Source organism: Pipistrellus kuhlii, unplaced genomic scaffold (assembly GCF_014108245.1).
Source record: "Pipistrellus kuhlii isolate mPipKuh1 unplaced genomic scaffold, mPipKuh1.p scaffold_m20_p_17, whole genome shotgun sequence".
Classification (NCBI taxonomy): domain Eukaryota; kingdom Metazoa; phylum Chordata; class Mammalia; order Chiroptera; family Vespertilionidae; genus Pipistrellus; species Pipistrellus kuhlii.
In genome coordinates, this window is record NW_023425482.1 from 16,422,757 (window position 1) to 16,439,452 (window position 16,696).

General features: G+C 39.2%; 1 protein-coding gene across 2 annotated transcripts in view; it reads left to right on the forward strand.

Annotated features, from left to right (window-relative positions):
* Nucleotides 1-16,696, forward strand: part of SF3B3 (splicing factor 3b subunit 3) — a 39,464-nt gene that overhangs the window by 15,721 nt on the left and 7,047 nt on the right. For both annotated transcript variants that reach the window (XM_036441053.2, XM_036441052.2), the window contains exons 9-18: nt 237-402; nt 2,224-2,319; nt 5,648-5,720; nt 10,839-10,990; nt 11,270-11,425; nt 12,092-12,247; nt 12,746-12,889; nt 13,931-14,053; nt 14,865-15,019; nt 16,018-16,192. In XM_036441053.2, coding sequence (XP_036296946.1) covers nt 237-402; nt 2,224-2,319; nt 5,648-5,720; nt 10,839-10,990; nt 11,270-11,425; nt 12,092-12,247; nt 12,746-12,889; nt 13,931-14,053; nt 14,865-15,019; nt 16,018-16,192 — 1,396 coding nt within the window. The remainder of the gene's footprint in view (nt 1-236; nt 403-2,223; nt 2,320-5,647; nt 5,721-10,838; nt 10,991-11,269; nt 11,426-12,091; nt 12,248-12,745; nt 12,890-13,930; nt 14,054-14,864; nt 15,020-16,017; nt 16,193-16,696) is intronic.

Below are 16,696 nucleotides of genomic sequence, written 5' to 3' on the forward strand. Positions count from 1 at the left end.
TGATTTCAATTCAATGGATTTAATTTTTTCATTCCTTTCCTATTCTTTAAAAAAAGAGAGAAAGAGAAAACTTTACTCAGATAAGCAGAGATTTCAAACTATAGATGTTGACTCAAAAGTTCATGTTATAATTTGGATTAGATAGTTATTAAGTGCTTTTATGAGCATTAATGATGTCAGACATTATCTTCAGACAGAAAATGTTTTTAACCAAAGTTTTGTTTATTTCTCCTCAGTTACTTATATCAGATTGCACATCTTGGAGATGATGATGAAGAACCTGAGTTTTCATCTGCCATGCCTCTGGAAGAAGGAGACACATTCTTCTTTCAGCCACGACCGCTCAAAAACCTGGTGCTGGTCGATGAGTTGGACAGCCTCTCTCCCATTTTGTTTTGCCAGGTGTGGGTCTTTCCAGTCACCTCCCCAATGAGCAGCGCCAGCTAATTGGTTTTGAATCTGATTGAGTTTAAAGTTTTAACTCCAGTTAAATTAAGGGCTAGTCTAAACGTTATGTTTGTCAGCATATCTGTGGAATCATCAGAGTTCTATAGATAAGACAGCTTAAGTAGAAGTCTGGGGACTAAAACCCATTATATAAATTCTTGGGCTTTTTGTTTGTTTAATTATAAAACTCAGGTTCAGTATAAAAATTCAAACCATACAAAAGACTAAAAGGAAAAGTCTCCTCAATCTTTTAAAAACAAAAAACTCCACTGAGGCTGTTGCTGTTGACAAATGATTGCTTCTAGGCATTTGTCTCTGTCTATAAGCTTGCACACATACATAAAACAAACAAATGTGTGTGTTATATTTTTCTTTTTAATGTAAACAGGCTCATATTTTCCAATATTCTGAAATCGACCTTTTATCACTTAACAGTTTATGAAATACCTATCTTATCTAAATTTTAACATTCATTCCCTCCTTAAAATATTCCAGAGACACTGGGATCAGTTAGTAACAAGAATTTTTTTCTTCTTCCATTTTTTAATTTATTGTTTTAGAGAAATATTGATTTGTTGTTCCACGTACTTATTCATTTGTGGATGCATTGTGTGTGCTGGGGATCGAACCCACAACTTTGGTATATCAGGACAATGCTCTAATCAACTGAGCTATCAGACCAGGGCCTAGTAACAAGAAGTTTAAAAAAAAAATTTTTTTTAATTGGTTTTGAGAGAGAGAGAGGGCGAGAGAGAGAGGGCGAGAGGGAGAGGGAGAGAGAGAGGGATAGAGGGGAACATCAAAACAGTCCCCTAATGGAGACTGAGTCCGTAACCTGGGCATGGGCCCTAACCAGGAATTGAACTGTAACCACTCGGTGCATGGGTCAACATTCAATCACTGAGTCATACTGGCTGGGCAACGAAAAACCTTTTTTTTTTTTTTTTTTAATATATTTTATTGATTTTTTTACAGAGGAAGGGAGAGGGATAGAGAGTTAGAAACGTCGATGAGAGAGAATCATGGACCAGCTGCCTCCTGCACACTCCCCACTATCTCTCCTTTGCTCTCTGTAAAAAAATCAATAAAATAAAATAAAATATGGTACAGTGCCTACAAAAGAGCTTTCATTTAACTGTCCAATTTGACAAAACTACTACAAATGACTGACCTCTTTTCATATATTGATCAACAAATCATTGTACTGGAAACAAGCAGCTAGGTGTCTGGGATGCCAGTATGAGAATATGGCTTCCGCAGTTGGTGTCAAACAACCAGGTGCAGAGCTACCTATTAGTTGGGCAGCTACATCATAGGTGCATCTGTAGATAGGTATCTGTGATTAAATGCAGTCTAACGCTAAACATTAAATACAGTTTAAAGTAGTGATGAGGGAAATAATTGGAGGTATCTATACATTTTAATGTTATGTGAATAAATGTGACTCACTGGTGAGAAAGTCACAGGTACTGAGAAGATTATAGTTTGTATTTTTATTTGGAAGCAAAAGCTAAATTTTAGTTGGAGGTTATATAGCACTTCTATCATTAAGTAAAAATCCTTTGCTAACTTAACTAAGTACTGCCTTTTTATTTATTGGTAAAAAACATTTTCCAACTGATTTGCTTTTTGGAACATTCAGGCTTTTTCTTTCATGTCCCTAAGGCCAATGGCCAATATATAAGCTTTATAAACTGAAAATTGATTTGCTCACTGAGAATAATCAGGGATCAGTGTGAAAACGTAGCACAAATAAGACTTTCTTTTTCCATGCAGATAGCTGATTTGGCAAATGAAGACACTCCACAGCTGTATGTGGCCTGTGGTCGGGGACCCCGGTCATCTCTGAGAGTCTTGAGGCACGGACTTGAGGTAAGATTGGAGTTATTAGCCAAAACTGGTTTGGCTCAGTGGATGGAGTGTCGGCCTGCAGACTGCGGGGTCCTGGGTTTGGTTCTGATCAGGGGCATGTGCCTTAGTTGTGGGTACATCCCCGGTGCTGGGGGTGCAGGAGGCAGCTGATCGATGTTTCTAACTATCCCTCTTCCTCTCTGTAAAAAAAAAAAAAAAAAAAAAAAAAAAATTGGAGGTACAGATCATCTGCAGGGTTTGGAAGGAAGCATTGGAAAATGTTTTTTTCCCTATTTCTATAAAGTTTAGAGTTTAAATTTCCTGTTCTTAACATATTAGCACAATAGGCCACATTTCTAAAAAGTGGCAAATGGGGATAAAAGGGAAAGATCATATCTGTTAGTTCCAGGCTCACTAGCCTTTACATGGAAATTAGGAAATCTGCATGGAACATTTTGCTCTTGCTCTTTATTCTGTTTCCAGATGCTTGACATTTTTTTAATTCAGCTTGCAGATTCTTAAATTTTCTATTGTATTAATACTGTTTGTGTGTAATATATAATATATAATATATTTTCATTGATTTATTTTATTTTTTAAAGAGAGAGGAAGGGAGAGAAAGAGAAACTCATTGATCAGCTGCCTCCATGCCCCATACTGGGGAATCAGCCCACAACGCAGGCATGTGCTCTGAACGGGCATCAAATAGCGACCTCTTGGTGCATGGGTTGACACTCAACCACTGAGTCACACCAGCCAGGCTATTGTGTATATATTTTTATCTTATTAAATTTATTCCTTATTGTTATGTGCTTTTAAGTCACATTATACTTAATTCTTTTGCATTTGTCCACCAGAGTGTATGGATCAGAATTTATTTAATGAACCCTTTATTGTTGGGCTTTGTAGGTGTCATGGGCATTCAAAGTAATCTCAAACCTTACATTTTACTTTCTTGATTCTAGTGTTGACCTTACAGCAAATGCCTGGAACTTGACTTTGTTAATAGTAAAATCTTTTTTTTTTTTAAGTTTAATTATTTTTCAAAATTTAAACCTCAGAAGTCATATAGCAAAATGTGTATATGTATGTGGATGTGTGTTATTTTTTAAATTTTGCATGTTTCATAAATGTAAAAATTCAAATGTTGAGAAAGCATTAGGGACATTCACTGACTAGAGCAAGGTTATGGCATAGTAGAGAAAGGCATTTAGAATATGCTCCACTTTTAAGGGATCTGAAGAAGAGCCTGTCCATGAGCCACGTAGAGAGGGCAGTAGTGTCATCACACAAAGAGCCAGCACAGCAGAACCCTCAGGATCTCCAGACAGACAGGCCTCCGTGGGCCCCACTCAGAAAATCCTCTCGCCCTGGCTATATAGGGTGCCTCTCGTGGGCATTTTCCTGAACTCGAGGAAACAATGAAAATAAATCTTTCTGGGCAATTTGCTTTCAGAACTTGGGGTGGCAAACTATAGGTCCCATTGCCTGGTGGTTTTTTTTTTTTTTTTTTTTTTTTTTTTTTTGTAGATTTTTATTGGGACACAGCCAAGATGATCTTGGCTTTGAATTCTGGCTCTACTAGTTAATATCTATTCCTCAGCTTTTGTTCCCTCTTCTGTAAAAATGGGCTTAATGGCACCTACCGTAAAGGATTGATGCCTAAATTACATGAGATAAATGCATTATAAAGCACTTAGCTCAAGGTCTGTCATATAACTGTTCAGTAAATGTAAGATATTAATATTACTGTTCAAAGAATTTGACAGATTTACTCAAAATATGCATCAATCCACCAAATTTTCAATGATACAAACTCAATTTAGACAAATAATTATTGATTAGTTACTATTCAGAGCTTCTTGATGAAGGTTAAGCATATATGTATTCGCAGAAAATTTTGTATACAGTGTAAGAAATGACCCATTTAAGAGTTGTTTTTGTGTCCCCTGCCCAGATTACTTTTTTCCACTTCTATAGAAAAAAACAAAAAAACTTTGTTATGCTGTACAACTGGAACTAATACAAAGTAATATTGAATTTAAATTGTAATTGAGAAAAACCTTTTGTTTTTGTTTCATATGTGTATTTTGTTGTCTTTATTATGGAGCTTATATGGATAGATTATGGTCTCATTAAGTTAAACAGGGTCACTGTCAGATACTACATTTGTTATAGAACGTAATGTGTCTGATATTTACATTTAATTGATGATGAAGTTTTCCAGGATTCTCCTGTACCATGATCAGTTATTGCTGCTATTACCATATTAGTAAGTGAAGAAAGGGGTAATGTCTTTCATGAATATACTTGAGTTCTTCCTACAAAAAAAGTTACAAATACAATATATTAAGCTGTCTAATTTACTGTCTCTAGGTCATTTAAAAAATATTAACAAAATTTATATTTTAGGATGGTTTAGATTTACCGGAAACTTGTAAGGATAGTTTTTAGAGAGTTCATGGATAAGCCACACCCAGTTTTTCATTCCAGATCATTTTGAGTTCACCTTAGATATTTTGTTTAATGTTTGAGAAACTGTAGGACGTTCATAGGATTCTTGACTCTGACCTTAAGGAGCATAAAAATTGTAGTGGGAAGGATAACATTTCCTCAGATTCCTTTTTGGAAAGGTACCTTAAGAGATGGTGATAGGGACTTTTGTGAGAACTTAAAGGAAGGAGAGATGACTGCCACCAAAAGGATAGGGAAGATTTTTCCTAAAGGATGTGGCATTTGAATTGGTCCATAAAGAGATGGCATTTGGCTGTTGGGAGTTAGCAATGGAATGCTAATAACTCAGGTGGCCTGATTCATGTCCTCATGCTCTCTCTGAGGACGATGCAGGTCTGCCATACCCAAAGGAAGTGTAGAGTTTTGGTGCGACAGGTGTTTCATCATTTCTTGCTATAGTCTGTCATGAGTATTGCCAATATTTTTTACTTTTTTCCCTTATGTTCCTTTTTGACTAGATGGTTACATTATTTTATTATTATTTTTAAAAAAATATATTTTTATTGATTTTTTACAGAGAGGAAGGAAGAGAGATAGAGAGCTAGAAATGTCGACGAGAGAGAAACATCGACCAGCTGCCTCTTGCACACCCCCTACCGGGGATGTACCCGCAACCAACGTACATACATACCCCTGACCGGAATCGAACCTGGGACCTTTCAGTCCACAGACCGACACTCTACCACTGAGCCAAACCGGTTTTGGCTGGTTACATTATTTTAATCCAACACACAATGTGAGCACTGCTTTTGGGACCTTATTATCTATCTAGTGTAGTTATAAGCAGAGAACTGAGTTCCATGCTCACTGGATCTGTGGTCTGTCTCTCTGTCAGGTGTCGGAAATGGCTGTCTCTGAACTACCTGGTAACCCCAATGCTGTCTGGACAGTGCGCCGGCACATTGAAGGTAAGCAGCCCTTTCCCAACAGTCAAAATGAGGGTCTGAGTGCCACTGACAATAGGTGTAAGCGGCTGGATTGATAATAGTTCTATGTCATGTCATCTAGCACCATATACTATTATAGAACCTTTTCTGACCTGATACTATGTTTTGAGGCTCTTCCAATCTGGATGCCTTTATACCTATTTCTTCTTGTAGAAATGGGTAAGGGGTGCATAGGGAGGTTGTTAATATTCAGTACATATACACTTTGGTATCATAGAGCCTTCATGTGTGGTATTCACCTGTAAGACACTGGTTTCATCTGTGTAAGCGATATGGTGTGGAGGAAAGGTTTTGCTTCATTTATCTTTAACCGTGTTCCTCTATTGTGCTGAAACCACAGTGAAATTGATGGTTATTCTAGTATTAGGAGCTTTGGTAAAGCTTGTTAGTCATGCTTGATGGGTGTAGTTGTGCTTAAGGAAAGCAGAAATAGATTGATTGGAATCAGAATTTTAGAATGAGTGGAAAAGGAATAGAGGAGAGATGGAATCTGAGCTCCTAAACAGAAATTCCCATTTTCCCTTTTATTTACTTTGCGTTCATTTCTATTCCTAGACCTCATTTTTCCTCTTGTTCCCTTAGGAATGTAGAACTAGTGAATAAGATGACCCTGGCCAGCGAACAGAGCTTTTTCAAGAAACAGCTGAATTTATTTCTGATATTTAGATGTTCTGCTTGTGTGGAACAAATTTAAGGGAAATAGGAAATGTGTAGGAAGGAAACCTTTTTCTATTAGCAGAAAACACACTTTGGTGGATTTTGTTTTTATATAGGCATTGGAATCTATCTGAGTTGAGAAAAAAAAGAACAGGTGAATAGGAAATTAGGTTCATTTTAGCTGAGAAGATAATTACACAGTTGGTTTTTGAAAGATTTCACTGTTATATGTAATGTCATAGAGAAACTGGTCAGTATTGATGTTTACCTTTATCTTGGTAGCTGATTGACTTCATGGCTTTTGAAAACATTGCCAAGACTGTTTGAATTAGAAAGCTCCTTTGAGAGAAGCACTAATGTGCTTCCTCCCTTGTTTGTTTTACTTCTTAAACTGTTTTTAAATAGACTTATATTTACTGAAAAGTTATTTTCAGTTTCAAAAGCTACCTTATTAAGGTTCACTGTCTCAAGATAGTTTATCAAGATAATAGAAATTGAAGGCCCTGTCTCCTGCATTCCATTGCTCGTTTGACCCTGCAGTGGGAGTCGGTGTGATTCTTGCTCGTTGGTTAGGATAAGTTCTATACTCTCATCCTGCAGTCTTTTGAGTGCCCCCATGTACTCAGCAATAAAGATAGGTTCCTATTTTCAAAGCACTTGCCACCTTAAGAAGATAAGTGTACCAATCCATTGTGTGTGCTCATGTGATGAAAGGCACAAGCATATTGCCAAGGAGGAGTTAGAGGATGGAATGGGCTTTTTGGACAATGTTTGATGAGTTAGTGATAAGCAGTATGGTGTGTGGTGGAACTGGTAGCTGAACAAATTTCTCTTCTGAATATCAAAATCTAGGGAAAGACTACATCTTGGTAAATTTTACTAGTTAGAAAAACCGTAATTTGGAGTATCACCCATGAAAACAGGACAGGTTCTCTGTGTTTGTTCTCTTTCCAGATACCCCAGGTTACTGTTGAGTGAACATTCCACACATGCCACAATCTTCCAGGCAATACTAACCATGGCTGGTACGTGGTGATGCACACTACCAATACCAAGCCTTTTTTTCTCTTCCACAGGTGGCTGGTGAAGGTGCTGATCACCACAGGTGTGTACCTACCGCTAGGGTCTGCCCTGGGTCTTAGAGTTTACCCAGCGAGAGGGACCTACACAAAATATTGAGGCTGCCCTGATGGCATCTCTCACAGGGTAACTTTGCAGTTGGATGTCCTTGTGCATAATAATAATGCATACCCATCTGCCTGTATATTAAATGGTCTGAGGCAGGAGTCAACTTGTCTTAGTTTCTTCCACAGAAAGTGGAAAATATGACTGATTTGTTTTTAAGCTGAAAGAGTCTGTAGCTTGAAAACTTAATCTTCATATTCTCCCTTGGAATTTTGTATATTCCAGGTATACTAACTGAATGATCAGGTCCTGGAGAAAGCCTCCCACCCCTCTTTTTTTTTAATATAATTTGAGGCAAGACAAACACTGAGTAGTCTGAATATAAAATAAGAATGAAGGGGGCTTAAATCTTCTGGATGGTCACCTACCTTAGCCTTTTGAGTGGGCTGCTTGTTGAGCCTCAGATACTTCACAAGGGGAGGAAGAATAAAGCATTCTCTGTTGGGGTGCTTCAGCAGTGCTCAGACAGGTAGAAGTCCTATTTAATTGAGGCAAAGGTGCATTTTTATACCCTACTAAATTATTCACTGAGGAATGAACTGCGATTCTATATGAAGCTTGCAACCCTTGGATAAAGGCAATTTGGATGTTTATCGTTTGTAGTAATTTACCTTGATTGAAGCTTGATTTTGTTCTGAACTCCAACTTTTAACCTATAACCTCAAAATACAAGGGCTACTAATCTGTTGCAGGTCCTCCTTCCCATAAAATGGAAAAGGTAGAGGTTACTGTGTGCTTAATACTCACAGAGAAATGAATATTTTGAGGAAATGTGATGTTAAGCAGGTTTCAGGTATTATTAGTCCTTGCTCTATTGCTTGTTGAATTGCCCAGCAAATGTTGAATTGCCACATTTAAGTCCACTGTGCAACTCTATTTCATATCTGAGTAGTGGGGTCTTGGGTCAGAGGGAAGATAAGGACCTAGGTAGTCCTCCTTCCTCCCTTCCCCCATTCTCTTGCATGTAAGTTAAAAGTTGTCTGGAAGTCTCCTTTTCCTTGTGACTGAATGAAAAGACCTGAAAACCTGTCTAGTTTGAGCCTTTTTGTTGTTTGACTTTAATTTGCTCTGGCACAACTTTTAAGGTTTTAGATTTCAGTAATGAGAACGTGGGAAAGGACACCCTATTCATATAATGCTAAAATTAAGCAATTCCTGTTATTTTTGCACACCAGAAATTTCCGGTTAAACAGCTGGCGTTAAGCCTCCAAGTTTGGTGTCGTGTGACCATGGCTTTGCTGTGCACGATTAAGATACCTGTTTCAGGAATAACTGTGTCATTACTCATATGAATGTGAATAGTGCTATCTTACAACTCTTTATTTTAAAAGGTGTCCCCAAAGCATTTGATACGTGCTGACAGTTAAAACAAAAGAATCTAAAACCAACTATCTCCTTGTCCACTGTTAACTGCTTATAATTTGGAAATTGAATCCTTACTTTGGATTCCTTGTGTAGCCATTAGATTACACCCATTGGGAACAATCTTTGATTCTTACCTTTCAGCCACCCAGTCAGTACTCACATGTATTATTAACTGAAGCAAAAAGTCTCACAAAACTACTTAATCCTTACTTTGTGTGAAACATTTATTTCTGCATATTTCTGTTTAAAAGTACGGATTACAACCCACCAAATTGATTTTATGTCCTGCTAATGGGTTAGAGCACTACTGCTGTAGATTACAGCAATAAAACATCTTTTCTTTAAATAAAGAATACTGATTCTGCTGAACTAATCCAGTAATCTTAGTTCAGCTGAATCACCTTAGGATCATTTGGAACCCAAACTACCTTTGATTGTGGTTTGGTTGGATCAAACTTATGTCATTGAACTCTGACCAAGGCTCAAGTTAGGCAGAAAGGGTACTGTAAGGCAGTGTTCGGCAAACCTCGGCTCTAGAGCCACTTGTTGCTCTTGAGTGTGGCTCTTCCACAGTCTGTTTTGAAGAAGTGGCGCAAGTAAGGTAGCCACTCCAATTTAGTGCCTTGTTTTCCTGGTTTCTGTGGGAGGAATTGATAGAGAAAATTCAAATGTAAACTAGAAAAATCTCACTCTTTAAAAAAAAAAAATGTTCCCTAATTTAGTATTAATTAATTAATTAATTAGTATTCAGTATGCCAGATGTGGAAGATATGTTGTAGGGTAGAATGTATGGGAAATGGATGACCTTTTACAATGGGATGTGCATGGGAAACTTGAGATTGCCTGTATACCTCAGATCCTCTGACTTCCCTTGAGAAAATCATTAGTGTTTGTTTATTCAACTATAGTTCATTAAATGGAAAGCAAATCCTAATACGATTGCTCATGACCACTGAGTAGTTGTATTTTTAAATAGTGAAAAACTAGAGAGGTCAAGAACTGACTATATAAACAATTTCTTCTCCCTGTTTCCTGGTTATCTAGTGTCCCAGAGAGGTTAAGGACAACAATATAAACAATTTCCCCTCCCTATTTCCTGGTTATCTAGTGTTCTTACATCATTCCTATCGGGAATGACATACCAAGGTTCTCAGTTTGCAACCCTGGAATGACTTAGTCTCATGAAGACTTAAGTAATCGGTTTTATTCATTAGGTCTTGTGTTCCCACGTAAGCTTCATTTGGAAGAAGGCGGGCACCTTTCTGGCTATAAGGAGTATCTTTTAAGAATAGCTTGTGTGCCCTAACCGGTTTGGCTCAGTGGATAGAGTGTTGGCCTGTGGACTGAAAGGTCCCAGGTTCAATTCCGGTCAAGGGCACATGCCTTGGTTGCAGGCACATCCCCAGTAGGGGGTGTGCAGAAGGCAGCTTATAGATGTTTCTAAATCTATCCTTCTCCCTTCCTCTCTATAAAAAAAATCAAAATATATATTTTTTAAAAGAACATGCTATTGGCATCTGGCACAAATAAATTTAGTTTTAATATATATAAGCATTGTATTTAAAATTTCTTCATGCCACTGATTCCCTTGCTTTGTCCTCTTGCATTTTTCCAGCTAATGTCTCAAGAAAATAATAGTTTTCAGAGGTATTAGAAGTGGGCATATCTACTCAAAGTATTTTGGGCACTTAATTATATCTGTAGGCTCTTACAACCCTCAGTTATTTTTTGGATCATCTTGTGCCGTGTGTGTGGTGACTACACATACAAGTGCCTCTTCTGGAAGGTTACTGAAGAGAAAACTTAGTGTGTCTCATTTGGCTGTAATTAATAACTTATTAGCTAACCAGCCTTTTCTTTTTCCTCTTTCAGATGAGTTTGATGCCTACATCATTGTGTCTTTCGTGAATGCCACACTTGTGTTGTCTATCGGAGAGACTGTGGAAGAAGTGACTGACTCTGGATTCCTGGGCACCACTCCAACCTTGTCCTGCTCCTTGTTGGGAGATGATGCCTTGGTGCAGGTGAGGATATCAGAGAGCTACTTACTACTCACCTTACTTGTTTCTTTCTTTGCCCTCATTATGCTGTGTTAACCTTAATGAGCTTTAAACTTCTTTGAAGTAGACGTTGCAAGATAAGAACTTTTTTAAAGCTGACCTTGCCTGTAGTCTATCAGGACTATTGTCATTAACCCAACTGGTGCTTCAAATGCAGTGGCGACAGGAGTGACAGGTCTGATGGTATGACACATGCTGAGCAATGTGTCAGATCGCTAAAGTCAGGCTTTCTTGTTATTCCAGGTGTATCCTGACGGTATTCGGCACATCCGAGCAGACAAGAGAGTCAATGAGTGGAAGACCCCTGGAAAGAAAACAATTGTGAAATGTGCAGTGAACCAGCGACAAGTCGTGATTGCCCTGACAGGAGGAGAGCTGGTCTATTTTGAGATGGATCCCGTATGTTATTTTATTATTTACTGTGGGGCTTGTATAGGGTCCAGAAGTAGAGATGTGAGTTGTAGTCCAGGTATCTAGATTATATTCACAAGAAGAGAATTGAGCCCTGGCCAGTTTGGCTCAGTGGATACAGCGTCTGCCTGCGGACTGAAGGGTCCCGGGTTTGATTCCTGTCAGAGGCATGTACCTTGGTTGCGGGCACATCCCCAGTATGGGGTGTGCAGGAGGCGGCTGATTGATGTTTCTCTCTCACTGATGTTTCTAAACTCTCTATTCCTCTCCCTTTCTCTCTGTAAAAAATCAATAAAACATATATGAAAAAAGAAAGAGATTTGAGGGAAAGTGCCTACAAGCCAGTTTGGCACTTATGGGAGAGTAGGAGGTGGGTAAGTTCATATCTTAATTCTCATTGGAATTATGAAACCCCATCTATGGCTTTTCCACCAAATATTTGCCATAGTTTTCAGTCTTGGAATCTCAAGTAGAGAAATTATTGATCATTGATTATAGTAAGAGGTAAACTATTGATTAAAGTGTTATATATGTGTCCTTATGAGCTGTTTTCTTATGAGAGGAAGCAAAAAGGAACTTAAAAGGCTGCCTCCAGTTTCTGAGTTCATGGTTGGTGGTGAGTGGGTTTGTGACCTCTCGTCTTCACTTCTATAGTCAGGACAGCTGAATGAGTACACAGAGCGGAAGGAGATGTCAGCAGATGTGGTGTGCATGAGTCTGGCCAATGTGCCTCCTGGAGAGCAGCGGTCTCGCTTCCTGGCTGTGGGACTGGTAGACAACACTGTCAGAATCATCTCCCTGGACCCCTCAGTGAGTGTCACCCTCCACTTCAAGAATCTTCCTGTTGGAACCTGAGCACCTGGCCCACTCCTGAAGGCTGTCTTTGAGATCAGCTGTGCTGAACCCTGAACTCTGTTGCTTCTGGATATCATAGTGACACATGTCAGGAGTCTCCTGCAGTGCTTTAAAAATGCTAATCCGAGACTGCTCACCACTTCTTTAACTAAACCCTTTATAGTTAAAAAAAAAATTCCCAATAATGTTTTTATGGAAAAGGACTTGGGCCGGCTCGAGGGCTGAAGATGACTTTTAGGGGAAGTGACCTTGCTTATATACTTTAACCCCATTATCCACTTTGACAAAAGGAGGAAAGCATGATCCTCTGCAGAGCTTATTTTAAGATTCAGTTTAGCTAGTATCCCATTTCCCCTTTGGAACTCAGATTGTTCTTTACTCCTAGTATTAGATTTCTCTGGGTAGGTTTTTCCAAAATTACTAATTTCCCATGTTCTTTTCTTTCTCCCATAGGACTGCTTGCAACCTCTGAGCATGCAGGCTCTCCCAGCCCAACCTGAATCCTTGTGTATCGTGGAAATGGGTGGGACGGAGAAGCAGGATGAGCTGGGTGAGAGGGGCTCTATTGGCTTCCTATACCTGAATATTGGGCTACAGGTAAGAAATCTAGGGGGGACATATTGTTGGTGTCAGGTGTCGTTTAGGTTTCATGCACTCATTTGTTCAATATGTGAATTTTCTGTGCTCATGGTTTCAGTTACCATTCAGTGAATGATGCTGCTCTGTGTTTCCAGTGTTCTCAGCTCTAATCCTCTATAATAATCCTATAGAATAAAAGGCTAATATGCAATTTGAACAGTCTCTGAGACATGCACTGACCACCAGGGGGCAGATGCTCAACGCAGGATCTGCTGCTCAGCCAGAACCTGGACTCATGGCTGGCGAGTGCAGTGGTGGCAGGAGCCTCTGGCATTCCCCAAGGGCTCGTGGACTGCAAGAGGGTGCACGAATTTAGTGCACTGGGCCTCTAGTTAGAACAAATAAGGATTAGAGAAAAGTATTTTCATAAAGAGTTTTTGGTGAAAATTTTTTGCCATCACTACTCTGGGTCAGAAATAGGTGGAGTCCTCAAGATTCACCTGTATGCAGCTTTTAAAACAAATACCTCACAGTTCACAATGGGCTCCACTAGCAATAAAGGAGCTCTTCCTGGCATGAGAAGCAGGAATTTAAGGATCAGGTAGTGTCAGGGGTTTTTTTGTTTGTTCGTTTTAATCCTCACCTGAGAATATGTTTCCATTGGTTCTAGAGAAAGGAAAGGGAGGGAGGGAGGGAGAGGGAGAGGGAGAGGGAAAGAGGGAAAGAAAAAGAAACATGGAATAATTGCCTTCCATGCTTACCCTGATTCAAGATAAAAACTCCAACTTGGGTATGTCCCCTGGCTGGGAATGGAACCTGCGACCTTCCTGAGCAAGTCTATTTTGAAGAAGTGGCATTAGAAGAAGTTTTAAGTTTAAAAAATTTGGCTCTCAAAAGAAATTTCAATTGTTGTACTGTTGATATTTGGCTCTGTTGAATAATGAGTTTGCCGACCACTGAACTAACTCATTTCCTTCCATCTGCTTTGAACTTACTATATAAAGTGGCCAAGGGAACTTTCATCCTGGGTAGGCTTAATCCACTCCTCTCCTTTTTTAGAATGGTGTGCTGCTGAGAACTGTCCTGGACCCTGTCACTGGGGATCTGTCTGACACCCGGACTAGGTACCTGGGGTCCCGTCCTGTGAAACTCTTTCGTGTTCGGATGCAAGGCCAGGAGGCAGTAAGTAATGAAAGGGGTAGGCAGCATGTTTGGATGTTAGTACCATCAGTACGATAAATCCCCTTGGTGTAAGCTTTCTTTCATTAATTTACCAGTATAGACTTAATTTGTCATTAGCTCTATCTTGGTTATTTTATTTTATGTTGGAAATCTAGGGCCCCTTAATTCAGAGCTGCTTAACATGTTCAATGGCACTGTTTCATGATTTGATTATCAGTAAATTGGGATGTTGATCCCTTCAGCCCTCAGGCTGGGCAAATTGAACAGAGTGAGTGTTAACTGGTTGAATACCTCCCATCTAGGGTACCATTACCCATGAGCAGCCTTATATCTGTGTCATAGCTTACTATATAATGTGAAAGACGTCCTTTATAGGTGAGAATATCAGTACTTGTGGTACTGTGCTAGTCCTTGTTACTGCATTTAATCCTTACAACTATCCAGCCTTGTGATAGTATTTCAATTTTATACACATGAAAACGGGCTCAGAGATTGAGTGATTCCACACTTTCAGCAAAGAGTAAGCCATCCTGCCTCTTCTCTAGGCCTCTTTTTTAATTTATTCTTTATTGATTAAGGTGTTACATAAGTGTCCTTATCCTATTTCATCTCCCCCCTTACCCTTTAGAGTCTGTGTCCATTGGTTATGCTTTGGGCACTTAGGCTGTTAGGCCTCTTTTTCTTAAGGTGACTCTTCAGGTTTTTAAAATTCATTGGATATTCTGCAGTCTGAAATTGGGGGAGAGCGTGTTTGCTCAGCATACTATGAGTTCTTCCCAAACTTACTCGAGATGTTTTTTTCCTTCCTCAGGTGTTGGCCATGTCAAGCCGCTCATGGTTGAGCTATTCTTACCAATCTCGTTTCCATCTCACCCCCCTGTCTTATGAGACCTTGGAATTTGCATCTGGCTTCGCCTCTGAACAGTGTCCTGAAGGCATTGTGGCCATCTCCACCAATACCCTGAGGTGAAAAAGTCTCACAGTTGAAGCCAGTGAATAGCCTTCTCCCAAGGGCTTGGACTGTACTTTTGCCAAAGTGTCGGAAAAAGTTATGAAGAGATGGCAAAAGAGCCAACTAGTATGTTGCAATTGAAACCTTTATTTGGCTCAGGATTTAGGAACCTGATAGCCAAGTTTCGGTGTTTGGAGTTTTAGCTTCTGATTGACTTTTAGGGCCAAGTTTTAAAACTTCATAGTACAGTTCAGTCGTCTTGTTTTCTAGGCGAAGCCATTGGGTTAATTTTAGAGCAGGATCGCTCATAACATTTTCTCATTCTGTCTTGTCATTTGCATTGTTACAGCTTAAACTTTAACCTCAATATAAATTATTTAGGCCTTTTACAAGTTGACAGACTATAGTTAAGCTGATAATGTTGGAGTGAGCTATTTATATTGCAAGCTGGAAAATAACCTGTTCAGTTTGACTTAAGTTTGGGATTTTTTTGTTTTTTATTTAACCTTTATTAATGCCACCCATGTTGTTGGTGTCCTGGTTATAACTATTGGCTGTTCACAATGGATTCATGGGTTTCATAAAGCTTAGGTTCAGGAGGCCATTTTTATGAAACGCCATCAGCACAAATACCACCTATCTTCAGGTAATTGCAGTGCTTCACAATAGTTTCAGAATTGGTGCTCTTTATTTAAGGTTTGTCAGTAATAATAAAGAAATTTTAACTGGAGTGATAAAAAAATTTCATTTGAGGGTTCTAATATGAATTTCACTGGTGAAAACTAGAATTGTCATGAAACAGTGCTGGGCTGTTGCCAAAGTGGAGAGCCTTCCCTATCTTGTCTCCTGCGCAGAACCTTCCAGATTGTAAGTCTGGTATTTCATGTCGTCCCATGCCAGCACTAGAGCTTTAGGGGTTGATGTGTTTGCTGTGACGACTCAGGGGCCATTTGAACACCAGTTTGTAGGTTCTGAGTGAGCGGCCTATTAACTCCCTTTCTTTTTGACGTAGGATTTTGGCACTGGAGAAGCTAGGTGCTGTCTTTAATCAAGTAGCCTTTCCACTGCAGTACACACCCAGGAAATTTGTCATTCACCCTGAGAGTAACAACCTTATCATCATTGAGACTGACCACAATGCCTACACAGAGGCTACAAAAGCTCAGAGGAAGCAGCAGATGGCAGAGGTAATGAGACTGAGACTGACCTTCAATGTTCAGTATCGTGGTAGTTAACTCATTAAAGGTGTTTGTGTGAAACCGTTGCAAAGTTTAAATTCCTGTAATTGTGGATTATTTGTTGTGTGTGTTTGTGTGTGTGAGATATATATCTATATCTATCTATCTATATATATTTTTTTATTATTATTATTTATTTTTTTAATTCTCATCCGAGGGTATTTTTCTATTGATTTTAGAGAGAGTAGAAGGGAAAGGGAAAGACAGAAATATCAATGTGAGAGAAACACATTGATTGGTTGCCTCCTGCACGAGCCCTTGTCAGGGCCCAGGACAGGGTGGGAAGCCTACAACCAAGGTATGTGCCCTTGACTTCAATCAAACCCAGGACCCTTCATTCACTGAGCCAAACCAGCCAGGCTACTTTTTGTTATATTAAAGATCCAGGCTCTTCTCGGGTCCTTCAAGGCAGAACCCTTTGTCTAAGTCCTTGGTTTTAGAGGTTTTCTTGTG